Genomic DNA, 24,381 nt, shown 5'->3' with positions numbered 1-24,381 from the left:
TGTGCAATCACAAATATTTTAACCAATTGTTTTTGTTTAGGGCAATTTCATACTTTTAGTTTTCTCAATGTGCTGTGGTCCCATTACTTGTCTCAATCAGTTGGGAAAGGATGGGGGGAAGAAGGAGGTATCTGTGTGAATGTTACTGCGATCGCTTTTTAAATGCATTTAAAAACAAACTTGTTCACTCAGGGCTCAAGGGAACTAGTTCAACTTATACCACCAAATCTGTCAAGCACATTTTCTTTCCTTTGATCAATACTAGACAAAATAATTACCAATGGTTGATAAACTAATTTTTATTTTTTTAAAATCTTGTTTGTCAACAAGAAATCATTGTGCAAAATTTCAACTTAAACTGAGATTGGGTGTGGGAGAAATAATGTGTACAAACTTTTTTTTACTAAACAGACTGAGTTGATATCAGCTTTGTGAAAAAAACAACAAACAAACAAGCTAAAATACAAAATTAACATTTTTACTCTAACACTCATATGACAGCTTAGATGAGTTTGGAAAAATAACCTTGACTCAACCAACAACATGCATGCAATATTCTTAATAAGTCATTAGGTTGAATTTCACTGAACTTCAAAATACATGTCTTCACCAAGATTTGAACCCGAGACCTCTAGATTTGGAATCCAACATGGACCACTTCTCATGGACCACTTCTCATTATTATTAAGAAAAAGATCCGCTGAATTTTCTTTTTTATTTAGCCAGAAGTTTTTCTATAGGTTCTTTTGCAGTTTGTTCTGTGGAAGGAAGGCATTGGTTGAACTATTAGTGCTCTGCCATATGAAGGTAAACCCATAATGAGGATTTTTCCACCACTTACTTTCCATCTTGGATATATAGAAGAGCTCTGAATTTGAGAGAATAAACCATTGGCTAGTCCAAATAGTAACTTAAAGTTCACCTTTCCCCAACTAAAGTCAGGAAACCGAAATTCAATATCCCAGTCATCACCGAAATTCGATCCCTGAACCCCAGGTTCGGAAGCCAAGTGCTTAACCACTCAGCCACCATGTCCCATTTAGGGATCTTTGGGCGCTTCTGAGTTCACCCAGCTCTAATGGGTAACTGACATTAGTTGGGGAAAAGTAAAAGCAGTTGGTCGTTATACTGGCCACAAGACACCCCCAAAAACCATTTACCACAGAAACAGATGACCTTTAGATCATCTGCCCTATAGACCACAAGGTCTGAAAGGGGAACTTTAGTCCAAATAGTCTCAAATGCTTCTCACAAGTCATACATAGTTTACTCATGCCCAAAAACTTCTTAATAAAAATGATGAGATTATTTTAAAAACTATGAAAACGAACCAATCTACACATAATTTTGAACTAATATTTCTTGTTTATTTACACACCTTCTTGATGTTGACCTAAAGAATGTTAAAGTACATTTAATAATAATAATAATAATAATAATCTTTATTGTCCGTATGGAAATTTGTCATACTATTTGTGCATTACACCAAACAAAAAAAAACATTATAATTATAAGAAACCAAAGTGTACATTCACACCAGACTCACTCATAATTTACATGTGACAAAGTTATACCAGATTGTTCTTATTTAATTATTTGATTGCTGGATATTAAGACAATATATAATAACATTGACTTGATATTAGACGCAGAGTTGACTGGGGATTATTGAAGCTACTGACATGTCTTTATGTTCAATATAAAACTTAAACAAACTCTTTCCCTTACAACACCAATGCAATTTTTTTTTTTTTTTTTGTGTTTTGTGTGTTGTTGTTTTTCATTACCCTTTTAAAATCTTAATTATTGCAGGTTTTAAATGTTCATAAAAAGAATATATTCTTTAAATAATTAAAATTTCTATTTGACATCTCTATAAACCGTTTGACATCTCCACTATAACTTATTTGACATCTCCACTATGAACTATTTTACTTACATTATCTAATGTGTTTTGACTAACAGAGTAGTCCTCTATATCCAAGTTGGACTCGGCTTCCTCCAGCTTGGAGAACAACAGGGACAGAGACACTGGCTTAGTCTTCAGTTCATATTGCACTATGTTGTAATGTTCTTCCTGAGAAAATAGTCAATCAAATGTTTAAGGCTTTCATTAAATACATTCCCATGTAATGCTTGATAAAAAAAAAATGGGCTTGATCATTATGTTTACATTGAACAATATATATATATATATATATATATATACATATATATATATGGAAATGTGGAGGAATTAGGTTACACGAACTGTCACAGCACCTCTACCAACAAAAGTCAAGGAACAGATGAGATGAGAGAATATAGCAGAACATTACCTTTAATTCAGCATGTGGAATGTTTCTCTGGACAAATCGTAGCACATCTCTACGTGACCTCTCGTAGTTAGGGCCTTTAACACGTATAGTAAATGTGTAGCCATCTCCAAACCTGTTCTTCAGATGTGTGGCACTGCCCAGGCACTTAAATGTTCCATTGACCATAATTGCCATACGTGAACATAAGGCTTCACATTCTTCCATGCTACAAAAAATAAGCATGGAATAATTATTTCATTTATTATCATTTCAAATTAATAGATATTTCCTGTTAAAAAAAACAAAAAGAATAATACATTCTTTTGACATTTATATTCAGCTAGTCATTCTTCAATTATATTTAAATTTAAAAGTTGAATATAAATATTTTTATTACATTTTTCCAAGCTGATACAGTGAATCCTTTTTTGCTTGGATAGAAAAGTTCTTTCATAATTTTTGGCTTAGCAAGATAAAAATATTTTTAAATTTAGTGTATTTTTGGGTGTATATTATTAGCATGTTTACATATAATGAGTTTCACTTATTTAGGCGAAAAAGCTCAAATAATTTCCCCACCTATTTATATTTAACTCTGAACACATATTCTAAAAGATAAAAAATGATTTCATCAGCCTCAAAGAATATGGAGCATAATTTAATCATTTGCCTAGTTTTCATCAATACATTTTAAGTTGTCATCTTCCTTTGTTAAAGTGTAACCACTCCTGTCACTTGCCTATGTGAAGTTAAAATAACAGATCGTCCATCCTGTACAAGACCAAGTATAAGGTCCCAAAGAAATCTTCTCGAATGTGGGTCCATTCCTGTGGTTGGTTCATCCTGGACAAAGGAATAAATTAATAAATAACAACCTTGTATTTCTTTAATGATAAACCTGTGCAGCCAACTTTGATTATTAAATGTATTATGAACACATAGGTCACTATGAAAAATAAACAGATAAGTCCTGAAAACTACTCACAAAAAGAATTTTATTTAATCTTGTCTTGTTATTTTTAAACAGAATTTCCAATAGGATAAAACTAAAAAAACAACCTATTAATCTATTTTATAAATAAATCAACAAAGTAAGTTTTTCATTTTAAATAGTCAATACCAATAGTATACGATTTTAGGACGTTCATTTCCCTGACTCTGGTGCCACACACACACAAATAACACAGCGGAATAAGTCAAATTTAAGGTATTTCCTTACATTAAAGTTACAAAGCACACAGTAAACATTACCATAAAAATGATTGGAGGGTGCCCAATTAGAGCAATGGCAGTAGACAACTTTCTCTTGTTGCCACCGCTGTAAGTTCCAGACAAACGGTCTGCAATCTTGGTCAGTCCAAGTTTGTTAATGGCCCACTCCACCACCTATACAAACACAAAGATTAATCAAATTATCACCTTAAGAAAACAGCTATCACTAGCATTACACATATATAATCTGTGAACATGATCACAGCAATACAAACATCTCAGTTGTAAAAAGATTTCAGTTGTAAAAACATTTCAGTTGTAAACTGCAAGTAGCCAGAATGTTTCAGCTAGGGGAACTGTTTCAAACATTTTTAAGTAAAAACACCATAAGTTTACACATTACTTATGGTAGCTACCCAATTTTCGCTGGTCAAAGTAAAAGCTTGGATGGTCAGTGTGTTAGCCACATAATGACCTTGTCACAAAAGCATGAGAAATTTTGCAATACCTGCCTCATATACAGTTAGGTCATTTTACAGTTAATAATGTTGACAGGTTGAATACAAGCAGCAAAGATGCAGAAAAGAACTGACCATTGTTTCATCACTAGGTGGTATCCCTCTTATCCTGCAGTACAGTTGAAGGTGTTCTCTGGCTGTCAGTTCATCATACAAAGAATCAAACTGAGGGCAGTAACCAATACTCTGTTGCACTTTCTTTAGATCTTTCAAAATGCTGCGTAGAAGTTACAAATAAAATTGTAAACAAAATTGACATTCATTCCTCCCATATTGAGTACTATGTTTAAAGTTTGAATGTACAAAGTGTTATGGCTGAGTGGTAAAGTTCAAAACTCAATGTAATCTAAGAATTTTAAATCAGGATGTAGGAGCGCTGAGTTATTTTACATTGATCTATAATATGGGGTTAGTCATTACATCACAGTCAAGCATATTTGTTCAACAATTTAGGATTATTTCACCTTTTTTAAAGATTGAAACAATTGCATCTTATAGGATTGTGCTAATATATAGTGAAGAACTATCTCAGTTAAATCAAATGAATCAAGTCATATTGAATGAAATTGCTAAAAGAATAAGCTGCGGTGCCTAAATAATTACAGGCTTGAAAAAAAAATACACTACCTATATCCATTGAGATAAGCATTGCCAGACGTGGGCTCCAGGTCTCCTGTAAGCATTTTAAATGTTGTCGTCTTGCCAGCACCATTCACACCTAACAGGCCAAAGCATTCACCAGGAGGCACCCCAAGACAGACCCTGTCCACTGCCAGCTGGCGACCTAACTTTCGAGTTTTATACACCTAAAAAAATACATTTATATTTAGATGCAACATCTGTTGAACCTAAACTAAAACTAAAATTACAATGCAGAAAGATCAGATTAGGTGTTGCATAAGAGAGAGTGAAAGACACCAAAAATACCTGCAGAGATTAAAGAGACAAGAATTATTTTAGTCCAAAAATAATGATTCTATTTTATTAACTAGTTGAAAAAAAAAAATTTCTTACAAATACAATAAAATAAATATGTCATTACTTTTGTCAGGTTTTCCAGCACAAGAGCATCATATTTTCCATTTCCTTTGAGAACCCTTTTTCTCTCTGTTGCCACATCTTTATCTTCTCCAGCAAGTGATGAGTGGGTGACTTTACCTTGCCTGTAAATTAATGAGGCATATTATGTAAAATACGTTTTTATAAACTTGTAGTTTTTTTTCTTAATATCTGTTTTCTGTTTTAAAATTAATATTATGTGATATGTTTTTTTTAATGGTCTTATCAATAAATGTATATATAATCCCTCTGAGTGACAGTCGCCTGATTTCCATGGTAAATTGTTGACCAGTTTTCTTTACTGAGGTTAAGTGCTTGACTTCTGAAACTGGGGGTCCTGGGTTCGAATCTGGGTGAAGACTGGGATTTTGAATATCAGGATTTTTATGGCGCCCCAGCAAACTTTAATGGGTACCTGACTTTAGTTTAGGAAAGAAACGATGGTTGGTCTTTGTGCTGGCCAAATGACACCCTGCTTGTTAATCGTTGGCCAAAGAAACAGATGACCTTAACATTATCTGCCCTATAGATTGCAAGTAACTTTTTTTTTCTTTATACCCAACAAGATGAACAAATTTATTTAATTTTCTCAAACCTTCCATTACAAATGTCAAGTAAGTAAAGCTCAATGACTTATGGGACACTCCCTCAGGATTTGAACAAACTATTGCCATCTTAAAACCTAAATCTTTACATTATAACTGAGCCTAGCCCTAAACCCTTACCTTGGCCGCATGAAGAACCTGTACTCACACATCAATGTGATGATGAAGAAGATCAGACCGATGCTTGCCATGGCAACCAGATGGCAGGGTATCAGATCCCATTCCATTGCTGATCTGATCTTATGAAATTGACCTGGACAACAATAATATAATCATTAAATTAACTAAACCAAATTCACATTTCTATTTCCTCCCTAAAAAAAATCATTTAAAGATGAAACAAAACATGTGTTAGTTCATATTTATTAAGAGGATTTTAAAATGTTTCCCAGAGTGGTCAAAGTTGAACAAACCTGTTTTAAAGTAGTACTCATTCTTGTATTCATTAAAGGCCAGCTCCATCAGGCCTCGACCAAGGCAATAGTTGGGGAACATCATAAAAGCAACTTTCAATACATTATGAACTCTTTCCAAGTCCTATTGAGTATAGCCAGCCACAGAATACAATGAAAAGTCAGTTTATTTAAGGAAACAAATAATAAATATGAATGCCTATGTTTTAAAAGAGTTAATGAAAATAACAATGGAGTTGGATCACCTTTCTTACTTCTTATAAAATAAAAATGGCTGGTGAACATTAGCATCATCTTTTTTCAAAATTGGAATTAGAATGATTATCTAACACAAAACAAAGTAAAGAGATGTCCAAACTCAAGTTTTTCTTAACATTCCTGACATTTTAAATTATGCATTGTGCTACAAATTTGCAGAGTTAGTGTGCAAATAAAAAAACATTTTATTGCACAAAAGTTAATGTGCATCTCCAGGCAAAAGAAATAAAAATGTGTTTCAAAACACTTCAAACTTGTTTGTAATGTAACAACCGCGTCTGCCCTATATATTTGCCAAAAATGTTAGCATACAAACTTGGCCTAGATACAAAAAGAAACTTTCACTGCACTGAAAAGGTAAAACTACATTTTTCATGCTGAAAGTGAAGTTTTACAATGCACATTTCTTTGTAATAGAGTCCACATGTAAATAAGACTTAAGGTAACAGATTGTCACTAACAGATTGTCACTGAACTGATGGGAGAAAGTTTACTTTTTTGTCATAATTTCACTTACAATTTATCGGTTAAAACTGTTGTTTTTTTTCTTAATAAGATTACCTTATCTATATATGATTTATGTTTTTTTTTAAATATAGCACTTAACTTTAATGAATGAAACAATTTCAATGACACTTTATTCTTAGCTTTGTATACTAGCCTTTGTGAGAAAACCAAACATGCCAGAAAATAACAGTAACAAGTGCTTGTTTTGTTTTTTAAATAAATTTTTAACATATCTGAAATTGCTCATTACTGGTGCCATTCATGCTTAAAAAATGTTGATTCCCCATTACCATTGTACTTTTTGAATATTTTGAAACCTTTAAACAATTTTCACTTCAAAATATTTAACATACACATCAAAATAGTAAAATAAGTGGATAATATCAGAGGGAAGAAAACTGAAACAATGGACTAATCAATTAAAGGGAAACTCCGATAGTTTTTCAAATTTTAGTTATGGACATATTTAAATTCTGCGTAAAAAGTTGTAATAGTAAACATTATATCATTTTTTATTTAAATACTCGGAAAATTTTATATTTAATAAATTAGACAGAAAATTCTCCACGCCCCCCAAAAAACGGGGTTCTGCGAGATGTTTTTAGTTTTTAAAAACGTGACGTCACGAAGGTGCTGGCTAAATATAGATCTAGACCTATATAACCGATAAACTCTCTAGTCTAGATCTAGACCTATCGGATCGCATTTATTGTTACGCTTCACAGCTAGATCTAGTCTCCACGTTGATTTATAATCGGTCATTGTTTATAAACCTCTATTTCTACTTGAAGAAAATTAAATATTGTTATTCAGCTTGTTGCAGTAGTTCCAATCACAAAGATAAAATCAGCAAGTATGCTGATACAGAAATTAGTGTCTCTTTTCATTTGTTTCCAAGAGATGAAGTTTTAAAGGGAAAATTTATTCGCCTGAAGAGCAAATATTTTACAAAGGCATTAGCTAATTCCTGTTTGTGCTCAAACCATTTTGAGAGAAGCTGTTTCAGCAACTTCATTGCTGTGGAAATGGGATTTAAAAAAAAAATTGAAGTTAATACCAGGTGCAGTACCAACAATACATTGGATTTCCAGGCCAAAGAATTCAATTAATGATACTACTGAGACATTTTAAACAACTGAAGTTCATAAATATAAATGAAATCAGATTTGTGAGCTAGAAATTTACTACGAATACTAGATCTTCTATTAAATTTCTTATTTAATAAGTAGATCTATCGTCTACGAAACTCAATTCCAACTTTTTAACTTTTGACCTTGGGGGTGTGTCTCGCCGGCTGAGCCAGCGTCAAGCTCTCTCATCACTTTTTCCATGTCAACCAATGTTAGGTCGAAACAGCACAAAAAAATCATAATTTTATTACGGTCAAACATACAGTCATAATTTATACACCATTAGAAATTTCTTTTAAAGTATTTTAATGATGTAATAACGAAAAATTTTTTTTATCAAAGATAATTTCTTTTTCGCCTCCCTATCAATGAGTATCAATAGGATTTGAGTGCACCGTCGTGACGTCACACAGAAATTCAGTGAAAATCTGACTGTTTTGGATGCGCAGAAAAATTATGTCACCAAAACATCAATTACTAAGTTATTCTTGCAAATAAAAAAAAAAGAATAATATATTCATTATCTATAAATCAAAACACATATTATATCAAAAATTGTCAAAACCATTGGAGTTACCCTTTAACAATTACAAAGGAAAGAAAGGGATGAGAATCTGACAACAGATTAGCTTGAAAAAACAACAACCTGTCAATCAAATACTCAGCAACTTACATGATCATAGGAGAAAATCTCCAACAGGAAGCTGCAGACTATACAAGTGATGCCAGTGAAGAGGTTGATCACAATCAGAGCAATGTAGGCAGTGCTGGGTTCTTTGAACCAGAAAGAGGCTGGGTACATGAGTGGAGTCATGGACCATCTAACAGAAAGATCATACAATAAAACAAGTTTTTAACTTCAACAGCCAAGCATGACTTGAAACTATTGCTCAGCCCTCAGGATGACAGGAGTTTTTTGTCATCTAATTACACTGGACGAACTAAATAAATTGCTGGATTCTCAAATTATATCTCCAGATTCACTAATTGTTGTCAGCCTAAATGAAACTTTGAATTTTTGCTTACTTTTTAAATGTCCTTCTGACTACTTGATATAGTGCTAGCAAACTAACTTACCCATACATTAGGAATAAAGCCACCACTGCTGGTAGATTACTAGAAGAGACATACGCTGGAATTTGAAATATCAGGAGTATCATGATGCACATAAATGCTGGAATCACATAGTTGGCCTGGTGAATAACATTATATTAAAAAGAATATTGACATTAAAAAAAAATAATTTAACTATTAATTTTGTAATTCAAAATAGGCAGATGCCATTAGACTGATGAAGAGCAGCTTAATATTCACAAAGTGTACGGGGAGGAGTGTTGAACAAGAAGCTAGAAAACATCAAGAAATTTTTGTTTATAACCAATGAATGAGCTTAAAATACTGCCTGGTATAACGGATATTTTAAAAAGATCTATGCATACTAATACTTTGGACCCTTCATTCATTAACAAGAAAATAATAAGCAAAATATAAAAAATTCCTTTAAAAAAAGCTTATCTAAAGGGGAAGAAGTCCATCCTTAAAACTATATCTACCAATAATGTACAAGTTATTGCCCTTATTCATTATCAAACAAAATAATTAATTATCAATTATTTAATTGACTAATTGAGTATTTTTGTTTATTGATTCATGTTTTGTTAGTTACAATAAATAATTACTTCAAGAATCAACTTGATTGGAGAATGTGTGAGGGAGAAATAGCATTAACAATTATTTAAGGGGACTAAACCTAATAAATTTAGCCATATCTGTGAATACTGAAGTATTAGTTTCCCTTTTTTGCTATTAAACAAAATAATGAATTACCAGTAATTAATTGTCTAATTGGTTACTTTTTTTTTTATTGATTCATGTCTTGTCTATGTCAATGAATAATTGTGTGAAGTTTCAGTTTGATCCGAGAAAGTGTGTTGCAGAAATAACGTTCACACACTTATCTTATCTTATATAATACAGACGTTACTTCAAAAAAGAAGATGATTACGTCCTACGCATCATGCATTTAGTCATGCATATTAACCAATGACTTAAATTCTGCCAAGTCACTGGTTTTCCTGGCTAGCTCAGGCAACCCATTCCATGCTCTAATAGCACTAGGGAAGAAGGAGTATTTTTACAAATTTGTCATGTTTTCTTGAGTTGAGGGGTCCCAAACAGAGGATGCATTCTATTATTGGCCTAACCAAGGTTAAATAACATTTTAGTTTTATGTTCTTATTTGATTTATAGAAATTTCTTTTAATAAATCCTAATGCTTTGTTTGATTTTTTTGTAGTTTCATCAATATGTGGATTCCATGACAGTTTTTCATTTATTATAACACCTAGGTATTTTGCGTTTTTAGTCTGTGTTACTGGTTTGCCATGAATAAGATAAGTGGAATTAATTTGTTTTAGTTTTTTTGTTACTCTTAACAACTGACATTTTTCTGGGTGGAAAGACATGCTCCAATTTGATTCCCATTTCTGTAATTCATCTAATTCTCTTTGTAAAATATCTGTGTCTTGTGTTGTTTTTATTGTTCTATATATTATGCAATCGTCTGCAAATAATCTGACTTTTGTTCCTGAAGTAATGCAATTTGGTAAATCATTTATGTAAATTAAAAATAGTAGTGGACCCAAGACTGTTCCTTGAGGTACACCTGAGTTTACTGTTATCGGTGTTGATTTAGAACCATTTATTATTACAGTTTGTTCTCTCCCTATCAGAAAGTCTGATGCAGTGGACCATTAATGCTGAAATATTTTAATTTTTTAAGCAAACTATAATGGTGAACTTTGTCAAAAGCCTTAGAAAAATCTAGTAAGATAGCATCTATTTGTTCACTATTATCTAAACCTTTTGAAAAATCATCAATTAGTCCTATTAGTTGTGTTTCACATGATCTATATTTCCTAAAGCCATGTTGGTATGGTGTGAGAACATTATGTTTGTCTAAGTGGTTTATGATGTTGCTACATATTATGTGTTCTAGGATTTTACATGTGATGCTGGTAAGTGATACTGGTCTGTAGTTTCCTGGGTCAGATTTTTCTCCTTTTTTAAATAGGGGGGTGACATTAGCTTCTTTCCAGTCCTTTGGTACTCTGCCCTGGTTAAGTGAAGCCTGAAAGAGTATTTTGAACACTGGGGCTAGCTCATTACTTAGTTCTTTGAGTAATCTAGCTGGAATACCATCAGGTCCAGAAGCTTTATTTGGTTTGGTGTTGGCTAATAGTTTTTGAATTCCATTTTCTTGTACTACTATATCTTCTATGTTGTCTACTTGGTTCAAATTCAGTAATATGTCTTTGTCTCCTGGGGCTGAGAATGCTGATGCAAAGTATTTGTTTAGAATGTTTGCTTTAGTTTCATTATCATTATGTATTATGTTATGTTCATCTTTTAATGGCGCTACGCCTGTTGTTTCCATTTTCTTAGACTTAATGTATGACCATAGGTTTTTGTTGTTATCTTTAGATATTACATTGTTTATGTATTCACTCTGCAGCTGTCTGCTTACTTTTTGGGTTAAGTGTTTAATTTTTATATACTTTTTGTAAACTCTTTCTGCATTAGTTTCTTTAAATTTTCTATATAGGTTTTCCTTCTGTTTACAAAGCTTCTTTAGTCTATTATTAAACCAGCATTTATTTATTTTGTTTGATGTGTATTTAGTTGGTATATGATTTTCTATAATGTTTTTAAGATGGTTTTTAATGAAATTCCAGAGGTCATCTTTTTACCAGACAGAAAGAGTGAGTTCATATAAGCTTTGAAAAAAGGGTCTGTTATTCATAAAGTGCCTCACCATATCCCAGACATAGTTTCCGATCCAGTACATGACAGGGTTCAGGCCTGTGACAAACTGTAGGTGTTTGGACTTTGTTGATCTCTCATACACAAGAAAAACCACAAAGCTAGCAGGAACAAAGGACATGGCAGCAATGATGAAGATGGAAATAAGGACATCAGAACCCTCAAGTCTGTTGAAATACAGAAATAAATATTTGTATTAAACACCAAACAGACACAACACAACAATGAAGTAAATGTATCTGTAACATAGGTCTAACCTTAACAAAATCATGATCAGCTTCAAGAACCTCCCATATTTAGTTTATTGCAAAAATACTGCAAGCTTTTTTTTTTTGCCTGTTTTTTTTAGCAATAATGAAATATTAGTTTTGTCTTGAGGTAACGATCCTTGTTTTTATAAGCCCTCCTTTAAAAATCATCTACCATTTATACATAGATTTTTTTTACATAAAAAAAAATAACAACAAATATTTCAAAAATAGACTCCATAACTTACATGTAATCAAGGGAAGATAACTGACTATTGGTTTCATTCCAAGGGTGGTTAAAGAGCGTGATGCCGTATGCTGCAGGGTTTCCTTTACTCTCTGGAAGGTTGGCCCTCAGTATAGCATTGTTCAGGACATTCAGATAGACTCCCATGGCATGGTAGCCTTTATGGTTGAACCACATCTGAACAAAAAAATGAATGAACATTTGAATTTATAAGCAAGGAGATCTCTGTGGAGATCTAATGATTCAATCCTTGGTTTCATCACTTCCCAGTAATAATCTATAAAACTATGACATTTTTGAATAAACTGAAAAGATAATGAACTACTTACAGTAGCAACATTCCTGACAGCCAGTTTTTTAAACAGAGTGGGAGCATTGATTCCAAAGTTTTCTGGTACGTAGTGCTTCACTAAACCAAATGATAGAGCACCATATCTGAAACATAAAGAATATATATATATAAACATATATAAAGTATATATATACTGAAATGTATACAGATGAAGATAGAGAAAGACAGCTTTGATTTGGTCCTGAACCTCCCAGTACTCTAGTATTGTATGTTTGGGGTCCCATCTTCAACCTTCAAACCCCATTCTTTACATTGGGAGCCTATGTTGCTCTTTACATTGGGAGCCTATGTTGCTCTTTACATTGGGAGCCTATGTTGCTCTTTACATTGGGAGCCTATGTTGCTCTTTACATTGGGAGCCTATGTTGCTCTTTACATTGGGAGCCTATGTTGCTCTTTACATTGGGAGCCTATGTTGCTCTTTACATTGGGAGCCTATGTTGCTCTTTACACCCTTCAACTAATAACCACCAAATAAGGATAAGTAAACTGCCTAAAGGACCTTTACGTTAAAAAAATGCTACAATATATACTAAAATATTACAAAACCATTTTGTTTTCTGAAACTTTAAATGTGTAAGTCTCACCTGTGCATCTCCATATCATAAGTAGTGTACAAGAGATAATCCTGCATCTTCTGACCAGTGATATTGTTCATTGTGTCCAGTGTTATTGCCCGCCAGTGTGGAGGCTTTTCGTAAGTGTCTCTTTCACATTCAAACCCAGTGCCGTCTTCCTTACAGTTGCAGTTGCTTGGATAAAGGTGAACTTTAGAGTATGATGGGGCTGAAAGAAAACATTTTTAATTTGACTAGGTTATTATGTTATAAAAAAGACTGAATAACAAATGAAGAGATTAGAAACAGGATTAATACAGCTATTGAACCCAATGACTACCTGCTAATTACTCTAAAAAAATGCTAGCTTACGCTCTATGGTCATATCACAAAGACCTTCTTTCAGGAAACAGTACCAGAAAAAAGAAAAAGAGGCACACAGAGAAAGCAATAAGAAAACAACATAAAAGAATGGATGGGCCTGTCTTTGGAAGAAATTCTATCCAAGTCAAAAGGCAGATGGTCAACTGATCTTGTGTGGTGCTCCAACAGTTCAACAGACTAAGGGATAGGTGAAGGTGTAATCGGTCAAGGTAATAATAAAGTGTTTGACAATCAAGGAGAAATCCTTAAGTTTAAGTCCTAGTCAAAGCTTATAATTTTTAATCCTCAATATTAGAATGCACCTAGGTCCACTTTGTATTAGAACACATCTGACATTTGTCAGGTTACCTAAAGCAATGAATTGAACATATAATACTTAAGAAAAAATCTTCCTCTGGAAAAAAGGAATGACAGTAAGCATGGCTCCAATCTCCAACAAATATTCAAACTTCAAATATAATTTGACATTCTGAAGCATATACCAATTAAAGGCTAGCCACTAAAAACAAACAAAAAAAGCAACAAATTCATCATTAAAAACAAAAACATAACTTACAATCTGTATAAGGAATGCTAAAGTTCCAATGGTCGAAGTAGTAAAAGTTGGGCTCAGCATGCATCTGCCTGTACTTGTCAACCAACCACTGACAAGAGTGCTCAAAATCTGACCATTCAGTGCTGAAATTGCTGGAGATGTTTGGAAACTGCAGCAGACAGCTGCTGCCTACTCCTGAAGGGAGAGTCAGGCTGGCTTGAAGTCTGTAGGCATCAGCATCCAAAGGGTTCACACTGGAACTGAAATTGTATAATCATGTATTTTATAGATTGTATAAATATTACTGTTTGAAGTAAAATAAGGTTATAACTGAAAAATCAATGTCATAAAAATGGTTTAGTAAGAATGCATGCAATATAATATATAAAGATACAGTTGTTTACAAAAACATATGTGGATCAATGCAAATGGTTGGTAAGACTTTAGAAAATGGTATACTGTTAAAAGAGTGTATATTAGCAGCCCCCAAAATTAGTATATATAGGTAGAATTTAATTTAAAACAACAATTAATAAGCAAGATTTCATATTATACAATTGGAGTGCTATGCACTAGATTTAAATATCTAATTTAAAAAAATGTTAATATTCGTTGGTTATTAAGAGTGAAAATAAATCACTATATAAGTTGTATACATGAGGAAAAGTCTTTATTTAAAAAGTATTTTGAAATGTTTTTCTTGTCATTTATATTAACAAAGAAGACAATCTCTATTCTCTCTAGCCCCTTATCCCACAATAATGAAGATGTGAGAGATCTAGCACTGTGATCACTTTAGTTATTTAAATACTGTCCATCTGTGTTCAAGCCAAAACAAAAAGGTCCCAACTAGAATAGGCTAGAAATTTAGCCTCTATGTCTGCTAGTGCACTTTCTTATGGGAAAGTGTACAGTGAAAGATAAAGAGCTATAAAAATCCCTCAAAATTTTCTCAAGAAATGAAGAATTATACTGATGAATAGGAAGACTAACCCATGATCGCTTCTCATGCTATGGAAAATTCAGAGTTGGTAATTTAGGTTACAAGTTCAGAGAATAGCAGACAGTAAAGGAACAAGACAAGCCAAAAGAAACAAAAAAACAACAACACTAAAAGCTAATGCAAACAGTACATCAGTAAGCCCAATCTATCAATTCCAATCAATCAGCTGTTGCACCTCACAGTTCATAGGAAATGTGCTCATTTTTTTAACCCAACAATGCCAGCGTTTTAGAACTAGAAAGACAAAATCTTTAAAGAAGATTCAAGAGAAATCAACACTTACGGACGGCTTAAACGTTCATTGGTGAAAGGTATAAAGTTTCCATGAGGCAGCGAGACATTGGTGTACTGAACAGGGCTAAGCTCTAGGGGAGGCAAATCATCCACAGAGGGAGCAGCCAAGGCCACTGTCATGGCAATGGCTACAAAAATGGCGGGGAGAATGATCTGAGAGAACAGACTCCTCCAGTTCCTGGTGATGTAGTGAAACCTCTTGATGATCACTGCCTTAAAATGATTGAATAGCAATAGTTTTGGGTGCATCATGTGACCTCCTCTTCCTTCTAACAGTATTCTTGGTGTTTCTTTTAGGGCTGAAAACAATAGAAAATTTTGGTTTGACTTCTTTATAATGATTTTTATCTTTATAAAAGACATAATAGTTTTGCGATTTCAAAAAAAAAAAAATAGCTGTTTAACAAATCATCTGCTGTCAACACAAAAGAGTTACTCTCCACTTGCCCTTTACATCTTAGGATTTGAATGAGAAATCGAAATTAGTAAATTGTAAATACGAGGAATTTTAATATACAAGTTATAAAAAACATTTTGCCAGGATCATATATTTTGTTTCATTCAATAAGTCTAAATTCTCAGTTGCAGTTCTACTGAATTCGTAGGCCAGTTCATTAGGCAAAGCCAAACTCAAAATATTTTTTGTCTCTTTTAAGATAAACAAAAGTTTAAAAAATTGATGTTTATGACAGGACTTATGCCATGCAATATTGTTATACTAAAGGCAAGGGTTAGTTTTTTTCAAAGGAATGGAGGGGGATGGAGAAATCATGTTTGAATTCTTGTGAAAGCTGCAATTTTTTCATTCAGAATATTCATGACATTCCCAGGTCTGACCATCTTTATTTTAGGCTTCCATCAAAAACTTTAAAATCATGAATTTAACCTTTCCCTTTTTTTCCCCTAATTACTAATGCAAAGCTCAATAATAGCACAAGATGTGTAAGCTTTGTATCAAACACTCTAATGGACTTCAAATATAATTCAAAATATCTTTTTTTCATTGCTCACATTGCCTTGTTAGAGTCTCTCCATCCCCGGCTGAGGCCAAGTTGATCATATTCAGATCCCCACCAGCAAACTCGCCACTAAAATCTTCTAAGATGACACTTGAGGATCTCGCTGCTCCGCCCTGCATCTCTACTTGCTCGTGTTGGTCTTCTGGCTCCTGGCAGGAGCTGGATCTGTCCAGATGAAGAAGGTTCCTCAGAGATTCACTGTTGGAAGCTGCTGGTGCAAGAATGGAGACTGGATTGGTGCCACTCCGAGAGATGTCATTATCCTTGGATTCTCCTGATACTAATTAAAACAAAAATGAAAAAAAATTAAATAACTTCACAAGAAAAATGTTAATTTAAAAAAAAAAAATTAATGTATAACAAATACAGAGGTATGAGAATATTTATAGGTAGAAAAAAAGAAGAGGAGGGGGGCTACTTATCATGTAGCACTTAAACACTTTACCAAGACATGTTTTAAATTTAAACACTTTACCAAGACATGTTTTAAATTTAAACACTTTACCAAAACATCATTTAAATACTTAACCAACACATCTTTTAAATTTAAACAATAAGATTTCTTTGCTTCTGTCTATCAATTCCTTTTTCTAGTCAACAATAGTTTCAACCGAGCACAATACTTGATATAGGTCAAGATAGAAATCCATTAATAGAAATTAAACCACATATAAACTAAATAGCAACAACATAACAAAAAGCATTAAGTAACTGACGTGCACCTTCTTCTTCCAAGAAAGCAGCTTCTGTAACTTTGAGAAAAATTTCTTCCAGGTTTGTGTCCATCACACCATAGCTACTGACCTTCAGTTGTTCCAATGCTGTGTCAAGGTTACTGTAATTAACATAGAATTATTCTTTTAAGTAATAATTACTAATAAATGTTTTTGTGCATGTCAAATTAATAATTTGATATCTTTGTATGTCCAATTTATGCTATCTAAATTAACTACTATAAGGAATATGGTGGCTGCGAGGTAATGTAATTGGTTTTGAACCAAGGGATCTCAAGGTTTGAATCAGATGAAGAATGGGATTTTGAATTTTGGAATTTTCAGGCTGCCCCCAAGTCCACCCAGCTCCAATAAGTACCTGACTTTAGTTGGGAAAAGTAAAGGTTATAGTGTGGCCACATAACACTTTTGTTATAGATTGTTTTTTTATAAGTTAATTCAAATGATAGTAATAAAATTATGATTTTCTATAATGTAATAAGGATATTATGTCAGGATTTTTTTAACAGGTCTAAAAAAATTACAGCACAGTTAATTATTAAGATATTAAAGCTAATGGCAAACCTGAATAGTTTTTCAAATCCACCTTTCTTGACCTCATCAAAGGGCAGAACATAGCTCAACTCTCTGGGATTTTCAGAGACCAAGTAGGCACTGGAGACATATTTCTGAATGAATGATGTTACTTGGGATTCTTTGCAGGCTGACACTGGCAATGGTTGACCTACAGTACAATACAGGCCATCTGAACATTGTGTTATTTTCTTTCTTAGCCAAACTCAGAAACAAAAAATGTTTTGGTTGTAAAAAAAAATGTTGCATCCTTTTTACTTTATAAAAACAACAACATGTTAGTTAAATTCTTTCTCTGCCTCTTCTTCTTTTTCCTGGTACTGTTCCCTGAAGGCAGGTCTTTGATAGACCTGAGGACTTTGCAATATAGCCATAGAAGTTTAGTTAGGATTTCTGTCAGTAGTTAGCGGGTTATTGTGCGGACCGATTGCTGTATTAATCGTGTTTCTAATCTCTTTGGTTGTGATGTGGTCTTTGTATGTGATAGCTTTCTGTAGCATCTCAAGTCCATTGCTAGGATCCTCCTCTCTAGTTCTGTGTGACCAATGACTTAGCAGAGTTTAACTCTCTAATTAACATGTAGGACTAGAATAACATATAAATAAGCATAGTATTTATCGTTACTTCTGAACAAACATCTGTAATTTATAAAATAAGACAGTCCAGACAGACATACCTTTAGGCGCCTCAGCCTCATCATCCCCTCGCTCAGTCACCACCATCTCAGTCTTTGAAAAAGTCAGGTGGTAACCATCGCCAATGGTGTTCTTCAGAAATATGGACGAGCCACAGCACTTGAGATGACCGTTGGAAATGATGGCTATTCTGTCCCCAAGGAAGTCTGCTTCATCCATGTGATGGGTGGACAGAAGTATGGTTCTACCTGAAGAACAGAGAGTGATAGTTAAAGGTCAATAAATGAACTATCTTCACTACCTGAATAACAGAGTGATAGTTAAAGGTCAATAAATGAACTATCTTCACTACCTGAACAACAGAGTGTGATAGTTAAAGGTCAATAAATGAACTATCTTCACTACCTGAATAACAGAGTGATAGTTAAAGGTCATTAAATGAACTATCTTCACTACCTGAACAACAGAGTGCGATAGTTAAAGGTCAATAAATGAACTATCTTCACTACCTGAATAACAGAGTATGATAGTTAAAGGTCAATAAATGAACTATCTTCACAATCTGAATAACAGAGTGTGATAGTTAAAGATCAATAAATGAACTATCTTCACAATCTGAATAACAGAGTGATGGTTAAAGGTCAATAAATGAACTATCTTCACAATCTGAATAACAGAGTGATGGTTAAAGGTCAATAAATGAACTATCTTCACAATATCTTAAGTCTCCTTTATTTTCCTAATGGGAAGCGTGGTCGAGAGGCCAAGTACGCTTGAACTTGGCTTGGCTTGGCTACCTAGAAGGGGGCTCGAGGTTCGGCACCCGACTCGGGCAGAGTTGTGTTTACTGAGAGCCTAAAGGCAGCACGGAAAACCAAGTCCTAGATACCCCCTACCCCCCCCCCCCCCCCCACTGGTCCACAAATGAGATTGGACCAAAAAGCACTCTGAGCATGCTATAAGCATGAAAGTAGCGCTATATAAAAGCTATAATAAAAAAAATGTCACTATTTGTATTATATGCCAATAAAACCTGAATATCTCAGAAGTTACTAGATGCAAGAGCTCCAAATGTACAATAATATTCTGCCTCTCTCTTCTATCATGATGTAGTTGGCCACAAACTCAAATGGCTTGACCAAATGATATATATATTTTTTTTTTTAGGCACATCAGCACAATTTAGGCCATGTCATGCCCATAATCCCTCAAGGGTTATTCTCTTTTCATAGCTCAAGAGCTAAATTTTATACAGTTGTCATTTTAAAAAAAAGTTGATTTACAGTTCAGATGGTAAAAATAGTATAGTAAAAATGTATATAATTTAATAAAAATCTGTTGTAAATATTATATATTCACAATTTCTTTGCCCTATCCCAAATCAAATCTTCGTAGTCAACCCCACCTCCCGGATAAAGCCCAGTATTTTCCCAGGGTCGACATTATCAGTGTTTTTTAAGTTGTGTGCTTTAAAATATTTCCCTCTAATATCCTAGTATCTGGGGCAATCAAGGAAGATATCTTCCATGGTGAGATAAGAGTCACAGTACTCATACAGTGTGGGCTCCTTTCTCTTCAGCACAAAGGAGTGTGTGATGTAGGTGCAGTCAATCCTAAATCTGGACATGGTCTTGCTTCCATGACTTGTCAGACCCTTATATGTATGGTCAGATGTTATTTGGTCTAAAAACTTTAGGCTTTTAAGTCCCAATGGAATGTCAGTCTTTATTCGCCCAAAAGCTTGCAATGCAGATTTGGAGTCAAATCATATGAGAAATTTTCTATGTCTGTTTTTATGGTCATGAGTGAAAGTGAGTTAACCAAATGAATCCAAGTAGTATAAGATTTTATTCAGTGTAAAAAATAAAAAAAAAAGGAATGTTTCTCTTTCAGATCTTGTGAATTATAGGACAGATGATGTTAAGGTCATCATGTTTCTTTGGGCAATGGTTAATGAGCAGGGTATCATGGCCAGCACGATGACCAACCGCCTTTAATTTCACAACTTAACTCAGGTACCCATTAGAGTTGGGTGGCCTCAGGGTGTTCTAACATCACGAAATTCAAAATCCCAGTATGCACCAAGATTTGAACCCAGGACCCCAGATTCTGAATCCAAGTACCTAACCACTTAGCCATTCACAGTAAAAACTACCAATCGAACCATTTATGATTTTACTTCCAAAACACTTAAGTATAATAGTGTGCCTACCTAGCTTTACAAATTAAACTCTCAAATGACCCTAAATGCTTCTAGAGACTGCTAGAAAATGCCAATAGCTTTGAGAAGGCATCTGATCATATTACATGCTATTTGCTTGCTGGGTGTTCACAAAAATACATTTCTGGAGGTCCTCTCACTCATTACGTCTGATTCCTCATAGTACCCTGGCCTACTTGTGTTGACAAGTGAGACAACCGACCTCTACTGACCAGTTACACCAGCCCACCCCTACCCGTGCTGTCTGTTCAATTACATCAAAACAATTACCAGGTGAACACAATAGAAAATGTAAGTCAAATTAACAGACCAACAGAAGTTCACCTTTTTTAAACTTGACTAAAAGATCCCAAATTGCTCTCCTGGCATATGGGTCAACTCCTGCAGTTGGCTCATCTAATATAACCGTCCTTGACCCTCCTACAAAAGCAATGGCTACAGAGAGTTTTCTCTGCATTCCTCCTGATAAGCAATCCACAAGTACATGTCTCTTGTCTGGCAAGCCAAGGTCTCCAATCATTCTGGAATTTAAAGAGCATTCCGAAACTATAATTAGCATTAATATTCATGCTACTTTAATTGGAAAATATTTCATTTAATACACAAAACAATCATGAATTTTGTATAATGCACAGAACTATAATGCATTTAATAAGAGTAATTTCTGTCAATATAATAGAATTTCAATTTGACATTATGAAAGATAGTACTGCTCTTTAACACCAAAAAGTTTAAGAAAGTTGTTGTTTTTTAAATTAAATCTAATCTCAATGGCAAGTAATCATAAATATTCTCAAATTAATATAAATATTTAAAAAAATGACAGCTAAGTGCATTCTTCATACCAATGTGATTCCCAAAACCAAATATCTAAATATATTATGTATATCTCTCATCAGCTAATTCTCAAAGTCAAAGAAATAAGTTAGCCAAATTTCAAAATTTTAGCCTAATCATAGCTCAGACACAAGAAATACAAAAAAGCATAATGTTTCCGTTTATAATTCTACACTACTTGACTTAGGCCTGTTTATTTTAATGATAACTAAAAATGTAAAGAACTAACTTGTCAGTTTCACTCTGGATGTCTGCTGCTTTCATTCCTTTTAGTTGAGCAAAAAACCACAAGTGTTCTTCCACTGTGAATCTACAAAAATGTTTGATTATTTCTTATGTGTATTGACATGAAATAGCCAATAACAATATACTAATGCATATCCGTTACTGCTAAACAAATGTAGGCTTGAACAATTTTCATTATGTTATGCTGTTTTTAATTTATATTCTTTTGTCTTTCTGAACTCATTATATTAAGGTGAAAGATGTTTGTCCAACAAATTCTAAATATTCTACAAAAGTAATGCTTGGCCTCTTCCAACTAATGGGTCCACATAAAGAAGATACAAGACACTGGTCACAAAAAGAGACACAAGACACTGATCACAAAAAGAGACAAGACACTGATCACATGAAGATACAAGACACTGATCACAAAAAGAGACACAAGACACTGATCACATAAAGAAGATACAAGACACTGATCACATGAAGATACAAGACACTGATCACAAAAAGAGACACAAGACACTGATCACATAAAGAAGATACAAGACACTGATCACATGAAGATACAAGACACTGATCACAAAAAGAGACACAAGACACTGATCACATTAAGAAGATACAAGACACTGATCACATAAAGAAGATACAAGAGACATTGATCACAAAAACAGACACAAGAACTCTTGTTCTTAAGCAATCAAATCATTGTATAAAATTAGAATTTCTAATGTAACTTTACATGTGCTTTGTTGAAGAGAAACTGTGTCATCAATGTTTGAGTGCATTTGTATAGTTCATTTGCTCTTGTAATGTATTGTTATGTTTAATACACATCCAACCATCCCAGTAGCACTACAGCCCATGGAGGGCCCTGTCCAGCTTTAGCACCACATCTCTCCTTTCCGGCTATTCTGTACTTTGCGTCTCCGTGCTACATCATCAAGCAACCATACTCATGGTCTGCCTTTAGGACGCCTACCTTTGGTTTCACCAGTTAACAATCTTTGCCAGTCTGTGTTTAATACACAACTGTACGAAAAATTTCCTCAAAGATAATAAAGATTATTATCACTGCTAAAATTGTCAAAACCAATCTTCTGTATCTTCATCATGCACTATTGTCAGAAGTTTGGAGGGTCCACTGTGTCAGGCTATGGTTTACAGACAGCAGTTGAGACATCCCTGTGCTACTGGCATTCAGTCCTACTCAAAATTTGATCAGAGATGTATTTTGTTTCACAGTGTTATTCCAAATGTAAAGTTGTTCAGTAAACTCATTACACTATTAGCCCAAATGTTCAACTCAATAAATATACCATATTGTTAGTGAAAGAGTAATATGTTTCTACAATATTCAAATTCTAAACAACTTTGTAAGTATTTTACCAGTGTCAGGGGCAGGTATGGTGAGAGTGAATGTGTTATTTCTGTGTTTGTTTTATTTTGGTATGAAAGAGTTTTATTCCTCTGTTTATTTTCCCAGGTATGAATATGAACAGAGTACAAGTAATGTTTTGAATGCTTTTAGCATTCTTTACATGAGAGAGAGAGAGAGAGAGAGAGAGAGAGAGAGAGAGAGAGAGAGAGGGGGGGGGGTTTAGTTAGTCACTTGTTTCTGGAAGTAGAAGAGGACTTGTGTTTGTATTTGTGGTATACTAATTTTTTAAAATTAATAACAAGAACATGTAAACAAATTATACAAGTATAACAATGTTTGACTGCAGTTATAAATCAACATAAGAGACATTTACTTGTCAAACAGGACATTGTGCTGAGGGCACATTCCTAGACTCTGTCTGATAATGTCCATATCTGTCCTGATGTCCTGGCCATAAATGGATGCAGTCCCTGCCGTGGGAGGGATAAGACCAGTCAGCATGGACCTTTTCAAAAAAAAATTAAATTACAGTTTTATAGAAATGTTTGAAATTGCTAACTAAAATATAATAACTTTTTTCTTAGAGCCAAACTGCAGATTAAATAAATAGACCAGCGCTTTCAGTTATTATGGAAAGTAAAGGGGATGGTCAAGACTATCAATAACAGAACATGGTCCAGGATGTAGCCACATTTGTGGTGTTCTTTGAACAAAACATGGAATACATTTTGCTACAATAGTAATGTAGGCTATGTTATTAAATATCGTACTGGATACAACTCTGAAAGATGGGAGGGGAAACAAAGATGAGAAAAAAGTATAGATGATGATGATAATAGTGTGTCAATAGCATTATAAAATTCTGCAGAGACGAACTACCTGTGCTAAACAGCAGCAATTTAATTCAATGAAACTGTAGGCTTTTAAAGAGGGTTCATAATGATGATGCTAATAAGAATGATTAACATCCTAAGATGACTTTGTGACTAACTGATTAAACTTTTGTAACACATTAAAATATGCACATAAAAAAACAAAACGAAATGCTTAAAAGCTGATTGAAAATATAAAAATAGCTTTAAAAATGCTCATTCTTTCTGTTTTAGTTGCTTAGAATATATATACATTTGATATCCAAGTCTACACAAGCTTACATTGTAGTAGTTTTACCAGCCCCATTGTGCCCCAGGAATGATGTGATCTGTCCTTCGTACAAATTCAGACTCAAGTTCTTCACAGCCGTCTTCTTGGCTCCTTTGTAAACCTGAAGTTATAAAAGTCAGATATACAGTCTAAGTAAGAAAGCTAATCATTA

The 24,381-nt window shown here is 33.7% G+C and overlaps 1 protein-coding gene across 1 annotated transcript in view; it reads right to left on the bottom strand.

Moving 5' to 3' along the window:
• The window catches only part of LOC106073553 (ATP-binding cassette sub-family A member 2-like), a 58,914-nt gene that overhangs the window by 5,724 nt on the left and 28,809 nt on the right, over positions 1-24,381 (bottom strand). The window contains exons 26-50 of the mRNA XM_056042526.1: positions 24,221-24,330; positions 23,440-23,571; positions 21,690-21,770; positions 20,948-21,144; positions 18,444-18,650; positions 17,759-17,918; positions 17,183-17,295; positions 16,453-16,740; positions 15,431-15,740; positions 14,166-14,404; positions 13,256-13,454; positions 12,646-12,751; positions 12,318-12,493; positions 11,814-11,988; positions 9,077-9,192; positions 8,673-8,820; positions 6,105-6,228; positions 5,812-5,944; positions 5,070-5,190; positions 4,655-4,833; positions 4,103-4,244; positions 3,549-3,683; positions 3,037-3,140; positions 2,319-2,523; positions 1,940-2,077 (exon numbers count right to left, since the gene is read on the bottom strand). Of these exons, the coding sequence (XP_055898501.1) occupies positions 1,940-2,077; positions 2,319-2,523; positions 3,037-3,140; positions 3,549-3,683; positions 4,103-4,244; positions 4,655-4,833; positions 5,070-5,190; positions 5,812-5,944; positions 6,105-6,228; positions 8,673-8,820; positions 9,077-9,192; positions 11,814-11,988; positions 12,318-12,493; positions 12,646-12,751; positions 13,256-13,454; positions 14,166-14,404; positions 15,431-15,740; positions 16,453-16,740; positions 17,183-17,295; positions 17,759-17,918; positions 18,444-18,650; positions 20,948-21,144; positions 21,690-21,770; positions 23,440-23,571; positions 24,221-24,330 (4,038 nt within the window). The remainder of the gene's footprint in view (positions 1-1,939; positions 2,078-2,318; positions 2,524-3,036; positions 3,141-3,548; positions 3,684-4,102; positions 4,245-4,654; positions 4,834-5,069; positions 5,191-5,811; positions 5,945-6,104; positions 6,229-8,672; positions 8,821-9,076; positions 9,193-11,813; positions 11,989-12,317; positions 12,494-12,645; positions 12,752-13,255; positions 13,455-14,165; positions 14,405-15,430; positions 15,741-16,452; positions 16,741-17,182; positions 17,296-17,758; positions 17,919-18,443; positions 18,651-20,947; positions 21,145-21,689; positions 21,771-23,439; positions 23,572-24,220; positions 24,331-24,381) is intronic.

This window comes from Biomphalaria glabrata, chromosome 9 (assembly GCF_947242115.1).
Source record: "Biomphalaria glabrata chromosome 9, xgBioGlab47.1, whole genome shotgun sequence".
Classification (NCBI taxonomy): domain Eukaryota; kingdom Metazoa; phylum Mollusca; class Gastropoda; family Planorbidae; genus Biomphalaria; species Biomphalaria glabrata.
The sequence above is the reverse complement of the archived record's forward strand: the minus strand, read 5'-3'. Positions and strand labels throughout refer to the sequence as shown.